Genomic DNA, 7,888 nt, shown 5'->3' with positions numbered 1-7,888 from the left:
TAATGCAATCAACGTCTGTGCATAGAGAATAAGCTAAAGACGTTTCGTGCCATTAACACACCGATGGCACGATATCGCCGAAATCAGAGCACCTACACCATCGGGCACATCACTGCATCATCCAAGGTCATGCTGAAGACATGGAGGCGGTGGGCACGAATCCTGCCAGCGGCAGTGCTGTCTCAGGGTTCCCCTGGATTTTCCGACGGACCCTTCAGACGAATGTCGGCCCAGTTCCCCATGAAGTCGGCCCAGGACGCATCCTAATCCTCTGTCCCGCGCTCCTTCCTGCTATTCTTATCTGACCACGCCTACACGCTGCTCATAGCCACAGTTGCATCACGGTGCTAACACGGAATAAAAAAAAAGCACCTAAATATATACCTTCTCGCCGTATAATTCCGAAATACGCCCAGAGGAACTGAGAGGAGCTCCACTGGGGAAGTCACCAGAAACCTGAGCCCAACGACCTCGTCGCATCACATAGGGACCCCACATAGCGCAGCAATAACGATGCGAGACGACAAATTACAAGATTATATCATGTAAGACATTGGCGATCCTGCCAACAAAAGACATCCTCAAGCACGTTAGACGATACAAAGATTATCTCCTTAGATTCGCTACTAGGTCTCGAGCGGAATAAGGAAGCTTTCGTATCCGGTCAGAAAATCTTGCGCAGCTCATATGGATGTCGTCCATGTCGATGTGGTATATGGCGAGGCACGCAGGACGTTCACTGTCCAGGAGCCACTGAAGAGTGCCACCGTATTTTTCACTCATGTCCTTGTTCGTTTCGTATGTGAAGAAGGTCTCATTGGTGTACCCATAGGTGGCTCTTGCGTCGACGTCTTCTCGAACGTTTGGTTCGCGACAAACCTGCGTGAAGAAAGGCACAAATTCTCATGTGCTGTCAGTGTGATAGATAAACATGTCACGGCCGGCTTCCTAGCGCGCATAACGGTAACCATGCGACGCGCCTTCAGGCCAATGTCGCAGCGCGAACGGCTGCGATCAGAAAGTCCCACGTGCGACAAACTTTCACGACGGAGTTCGCGCGGCAGGAGAGACCGCTGCGAGACGCCGCCGAATGTTCGCTGAGGGCCAGTTCTCACTTGGCGACGCCCGACGTGGCGTCCTGAGCGGGCGGCGGAAATAGACGCGCATTTCCGGAGTCGGGAGAGGAGAGACGTCGAGCCAAAAAAACTGCCATGTCGAACTTCTTTCACGACGTCGGCGAGAGCTGCCGAGAACGACAGCTGGCGACCAATTAGGTGACACAGAAAGGCCACGCCCCCTGGTTCTTCGTCTGCTTTGGACGACGGAAGGCCACTGTGGTGGGAACATGAAAATTGTGCGCGCTGACGGGGCGGCGGAAATGCGCCTCTACTTCCGCCGCCCGCTCACGACGCCGCGTGGGGCGTCGCCAAGTGAGAACTGGCCATGACTGCGCTACATGGAGCGCCATTGTTGCTCCAGAATCGCGACGGCAAAGATCAGAGGATGGCAGTGCTTCGTTTTTACTACAAAAAGCGCAGTTTTTTCTTTTTAACCATGCAAGGTTGAGACGGCATACAGACTTCCCCGCGTTCCTCGCCTCGCTCTTTGACGACAATAAGCTAGAGAAAATCACGGACACCTTCAGATTTGCGGGCGGGTTGACTTGTAGGAGTTGTCCTGCCCCCAAGTAAAGGCACCCGTTCCCGGCGCCTGCTTACGTTGGGATCGCACACGCCCGATATATCAAAGCATATATTTAAGTATCACCTTCTCAACTTTCTCGAAAACCGACGAAGTGCATGACAGTCCTGCAGCTTGTACCTGGCTGTGGGGGTAAACCTTGAAAACTAGTGCTGCGGCTGATAGAGATATGCACCGTAGGGTTGCTTTGGGATCCACGTAAAGCACGGCTGGGTGGCTCAACAGTCGAACGGCGCCCTTCTGTGAAGGTATAAGGGTGCCATATAACATGATGTAGAAACCTCCTTGGGACCTACAGAACAATCTACAGGCACATAAAATCGTGAAGGACTAGGAAAGTCTGTACCATACAGGGTGTTTTTTTTATTTGACACATATTTTTTTTATTAAAAAACTATTGTTTTCGCATGTAGGTTACGCGGCCCTGCGGACATCCTGTAAGACACCGTATGCCATACTAGACGACTATAGCTAAAATCCAATAATTTATGTATTTATTAATAATATTTATTAATAATTAAGTGATTAGTTAGATGTTTAGTGGGAAATGCGAGACAGTAGAATAGGAGCGAGTCGTTATCCAGATCCATCGTTCTTATTAAACGCCATGAGAAGTTTATAAAAGAGTCTTTTCATTTAAAAAATCTGGTGTCGAATGAAACAAACAAACAAACAAACAAACAAACAAAACACCCTGTATAGTACAAACTACCTATAGCCCTTCGCGATTTTATGTGACTCATGTCTTTAGATTGCACAGCTTTACCAGCTAACTGACACGCCTCATGCGAGGACAGTATTAGCAATAAGTTTATGCAAGGTCATTGGAGAGCAGCCGTTGGAACACATTGCGCACGTGGCATTAATGTTGCTTGCTACTTCACAGGGGGTCTATGAAGATTTCTTTTCAACATGGCGGAAGCGAACGATTTGCTTCTTCAAAAGCGTTTAGAGGTTTACAACCCGAAAGGCTTTCTTACGAGAGTAAAATTCTGTTCGGGATTCCCATAGTTGTTTTGGGCCGAAGAGTATGCCGTCCGACAAGGCCGTCCTGGGTATGGCTGGCTATGTGTCTCCAGGATAAACATACTAAGTGGGCTGCGGGAAAATAAAGCAAAAACGGTGACAAATTGAAGTCGTCGCGCAACACTACGCTACGACAGAGCGAAACAGCTGGCTTACGTCATAAGAGTGTCCAAAACACCTGTTGGCAGTGCACGTGGAAGATTCCCGTCCGTCACACCAACGAACGATATGCCGAGAACTAGAAACAAGTCTGGAACTCCAGAGCGCAGTCCCTGTTTCAAAAAATAAGGCAGTAGTAAATACTATGAGGAGGTGGGAGTCGAGACGCGGCATAAAATCGACACGAAGCTCGAAGGTGATAGAGGACTGGAAAGGATATACCTCACACAAAACAAAACAAATGAAAAACACACACACACACAGAAGAAGACACCACAGGTCCTACGGAATAACTTCAGTGCGACATCATGCTCTTCCTCAGGCGTTGGTCATCGTTTGTAGTCCGTCAGCTCTCAAAATATTACTGCGCCGCAGTTAGGATGGCTGAACACAAAGACGTCACTCTCCCGCCTCCGCCAGATAATGTAAACCATCACACCCACTCTGCTTCTGTATTGGCTGTAAGACTAGAGTCATTCTATTTAAGACTGGCCGCATGACCCTACGCGGCAAAAGTTTACGGAACACGGCACTGGCGTATTTCTTCATTGGAGCGGCCCCCTGCAAGATATCAGGAAGACGTCTAGTAAAAAAAAACGTGTGACTGGCTGTTTTATTCGTCTCTCAGTATGTGTGTCCCCCGCAGTTTGCTGTTAGGGTGTCAACTCCGATGGGGAAATGCGACACCCCGATGTTCCATAAACTTTTGTCCCAAGCTGTACGTATGCGTGCGTAGTGTTTGGTCCTAAGAGAGGGAAAACCAAAACCAGAGGCAGCGGAGCCCCAAGTACACTGCTGAACAGGTGAGTGACCGATTTCTGTCCTGATTTCCGTACACCCTTTGTAAAGAAGTCCTCGTAATTAAGAACCACGTAAACATTTTGAGAAAGATAGCTCGCTCTCCGAACATCACTTCGTAGATATTTCTTTCCACGGGTATAGTGTATTAATTCCCTGACTCACCGAATCCCTGCTCGCCACTGTTTGCCGACTCGAGCTCTGTAATTGATCGTTGGAATTCGCGCACATAGAGAGACGTATCTGCAACGTCATGGTGAGGAATTATGGGCGTTCCCTTGGCAGAGAATACGCGAGGAGGACGTGAGGGAGAGGAGGTTGATACGTCACGGAAACGTAATGCGAGCCCATTGAGGAGATTCTCCGGTTGCTCCTCCCCCGTGAGTGCAGGTCCGCTGCCGACTTTCACGACAAAGTACGGATAACTCTGGAAATCGGCAAGTCATCGGCAAGTCGTCGTTCAAATCTCACCGCGGTCTGGCTTTCTGGACGACGGCCCTATTCCTACTCGTCCGGAAATATGTCGATTTCGAGCGCAAGGGATCGCGGGAGAGTCGTCTGCAGTCATAAGCTCCCCTGAGACACGCTCATTTCAAAGCTATCAGGGAGAGAACTTTCTTTTTCAGTGTATATTCGATTGCCTTAGTTGTGCGCAAGACATAAGCTTACCTTGAGAGCACTGCTGATCTCGGGCAACTGCTCAACAGGAGCACGGACCTCCAGCATGGCAAGACCGTAGAGTCCCTTAGCGGACAGCGTTTGCTTCATACGTTTCGCTACGTGTTCGTAGGTTTGCTTGAGTTTTTCGGGGAGTCGTAAAAGGGCTTGCCACTCCAGAGATGGAAGACACGAAGTCAGGCGCAAGTACCTGGACTGGCGCAGAAACACGCGAAAGCTTGTCCAGGCCATGTCAGCTGTAAGGTTGCGACAGGTGTTGTAGCGCTTCGCGACGTGTTCGGCACAACGTACGTACAGTTCACGGAAGGCAGGAACGACGCAGAATTTGTGTCATAGAACACGTGCTTGTAGACAATATAGGTGCAAATACTGTCCACGGGGTACCAACGTCTATATGTGGCTGTGTGACCCACGGTGCAAACGACTGTATTGTCCACGCTTGGCCGAAGGTTTGTCTCGTTTTCTGAAAGTTATGTTCGCCAGCTTTGGTGTCTCGTATAGGGCTCTGACAAGTGACTATCAAGAAACAGCGGGAAAATTATATGAGCACAGTGGTCTAACAAGCTGCATAGTGTACGTTTTCTTCACTCTACCCTGTTACAATTGGCAGCAAAGATCCGTTTTAACGCGGATAATTTCCTCGCTCTTGACGGCATCAAGGGTATAGATCTGAAAACCCTCTAGCGCTGAAACCTAAGGATCATCATTAGCTCAAGGTGAAGCACTGATCAATATGGTGCGCACTTACGACTTTGACGCGGTTGACCCCTAAGGTGGCTCCAGTCTGGGACTAGATTTCTCTTCTTGTAATTCCTACCTGTGGAGACAACGTTCGTTTGACTTAGCCTGATAGCCATGATATAATATACACGTCGAAAGCTGTATTTCTTGCTTACACGGATCGTACCGAGAAACTGACAATTACCCTTACCTTCCTTAACCCTTATCGGGACTATATGAAGTTTCCCGAATATTCCATATTTTTTTTTTGCTGGAAACGACTGTTCCTGTGAAGAAACTCATGCCCTAGGATTTTTTACCCACTTTACTGTTTTTTAGCCACTCGCGGCTGAAATTGCCCCAGGACCTCTTTTTCAAGTTCCTCCCCATTCCTCTTGCCGTTCGCCGTGGCTTCGGTGGTAAAACTCGGTACTTCGGTACGTTTAAAACATCTTGTGAGAGGTTGTATATTCTCGTTTGTTCTTGGTATGCTAAAGAACATCTGTTCCGTCAAGAGAGAGAGAGAGAGAAAGAAGACAATCCTAGAAAATAATCGTTTCATGACAGTCTTACAGCTGCGGATTGTCCTGGTAGACCGATCAACCAGCACCGATCTCACATTTTCTCATTCAAGGGGGTTGACGACATGTATTGTGGGAAATGGTAGCTATAAAGGAAGAAAGGCAAACATCTCCCTCGAAAGTCACGTACGCCCCAACGAAGCAGGAACTAATATTTCGGAAGGATTTCGTATCCTAAACTAAAATAGTATCCGCTTAATGCTTATGGCCTCAAATGTTTGCAGCAAGAGAGGAGAGGGGGGGATGCCGAAATAGCTCGCCGTTGCTGGCCACGCAACGTCACGACTATAGCCAAAAGCACCAAGAGCAGCTGGTCACCTACCGGAACACCAGTGAGCACCGCTAGTTATTTGTGTTAACTGCGCAGGGTGATGGGGAAATCACTAATAAAAGAAGTCTGGTGTTGTCACTGCGATTGAATGAATTGATTGGGACTGACTATGATAGAAAGTGTCTCAGGAGACGTTTGCCTCAATGCCCTATATACAGGGTGTATTCTAAAAAAATTCTAAAAAATTCTAACTGGCGACGTACTCGCTGGAGCATGGTGGGACTTTAGACAATTACTACATACTGGAAACTTTTGCCACCATTTAGGAAGGTTTTGGACAATGTTTAATTGAGGGAAATTTATTTTTTTCAATTGAACTTTGAATTATTGCCAAGACAACCTCACTTTTTTATCCACGGATAACCCCAGACTTTAGGTGAAACACCCTGTAGTACATGGTGGAAAGCCTTGCCCTTGATGTCACATCATCTCGTACCTGAGAAAGCGTGTACTGCAGTGAAGGCAAGCAGAAACGCGAACAGGGCAGCCGTGACGAGAGTCACAAAGCCAATGGCCACTTCTCTCAGTCTGTCTTCCATACTCCATTCGTCATCCATGACAAAGCTTCGCTGTCGGTTGCCTGGAATCGGCGACACGACAATGTTAGATGTACTCACTAAAAATGGCAGAGGGAAGCAAGGTGGCTAAGTACAATTGCCGGCGCATTTTGCTGTACTTACGGGCATTCATATAATCCACGTCAACTTGTAAGAACATTCTTCTTCTTCTTCTACCAATGAGATGAACAACCTTGTCGACGTTGATACCGATGTGCTTGTTCTTCTTCTGCCCCCTGGAGAATGGTTGTCTCTCGGAGGGCAATGTACGTATCTTCTTCTCCCTCCGTCTCAGACCGGTCATGTACCTGTCATGTCATGTTACTTTTGTCGACAGTTCCTCATGTTAGATTTTCTATTCTGTTGCGTTCCAGAAAGGATCCTCAGGATAAGTAATAATAATAGTTCATGTTACAGCTACGTTACCTCTCTGTAATATGAAACAATTCAATATGTCAAATGATATTACACGAGGCTAAAACCAAATGTATCTATAGTTCACAATGCTGAAAAGCGAGGGAGAAAAAATAGGCTTCTTTTGTTTGGTCAGTGTCTGCAACTCCGCCAACAGTTCCAGCAAACTTGGTGAAGCGACGACGGTGATGACGCAATCTTCGACATCCGCGCCACACGCGCGTCCTTCACGTGCCTTTCGAACAAAACCACTGAACACTACCGCAGCCGCCTCACACCAAGCCCACCGTCTGTCACCAGGCCAGCCACTGTTCCACATTCAACCTTCGCCGTGCCGAGACCATCGCCAGCCATGGCTACATCAACCACCGAAGTAGTCAACGTGACTACCATCACGCGCGCGAACTCCAAAGCTGAGTTGGTGGACGAGAACCCGCACTTGGCTGCGGAATGCGTCCAACGCGTCGGCTCCGGCAGTTCCCGAAAGAGCAGCAGTGAGTCCAACGGCCAGGCACCGCCGCTGCTGGCCCACTACGAGCCCATGCTGGCTAAGACGGTCTCAGTACCGCAGAGGACTGATCCGTTGCTCCCCGGCCCACCAGCCGACCGACAGTTCGACCGCGATGAATCCACCAGCGTCACGATGGACGTTCGTAAGACGCTTGACGAGGAGGACATCGACACGGACAAGGCGTACGTCCACAAGCTCGAAGGCAGCGAGATGCGAAAAGTGGCCGAGAACCAGGCGGTCAAGGAAGCCTACCAGGAATCGAACACCTTTGACAACGTGCTCATGCAGAAGCTTCTGGCTAAAGGGCAAGTGACGAAAAAGAGGAACTTGATGGAGACTGCGACGGCCAAGCGGGTGACGACTCGTCGTGAGAATGAGGCCGCTAAGATGGATTCGACAGGGTCGTCCATCC

General features: G+C 48.8%; 1 protein-coding gene across 2 annotated transcripts; it reads right to left on the bottom strand.

The window, feature by feature from the left end:
• Positions 1-523: 523 nt before the first annotated feature.
• On the bottom strand, positions 524-6,942 carry LOC135396882 (uncharacterized). 2 transcript variants are annotated; one of them, XM_064628101.1, is made up of 9 exons: positions 6,675-6,942; positions 6,431-6,574; positions 5,111-5,179; positions 4,658-4,825; positions 4,354-4,598; positions 2,884-2,999; positions 2,682-2,799; positions 1,768-1,941; positions 524-879 (listed from the first exon to the last, which is right to left on the bottom strand). In XM_064628101.1, exons 1-9 carry the CDS (start codon positions 6,853-6,855, stop codon positions 607-609), a joined length of 1,488 nt encoding a protein of 495 aa, XP_064484171.1. In that variant the 5' UTR covers positions 6,856-6,942; the 3' UTR covers positions 524-606. The 2 variants fall into 2 exon arrangements, with proteins under 2 accessions (XP_064484171.1, XP_064484173.1); XM_064628103.1 differs by having other exon boundaries at positions 1,822-1,941.
• Positions 6,943-7,888: the final 946 nt, after the last annotated feature.

This window comes from Ornithodoros turicata, chromosome 6, assembly GCF_037126465.1.
Source record: "Ornithodoros turicata isolate Travis chromosome 6, ASM3712646v1, whole genome shotgun sequence".
Lineage (NCBI taxonomy): Eukaryota > Metazoa > Arthropoda > Arachnida > Ixodida > Argasidae > Ornithodoros > Ornithodoros turicata.
The sequence above is the reverse complement of the archived record's forward strand: the minus strand, read 5'-3'. Positions and strand labels throughout refer to the sequence as shown.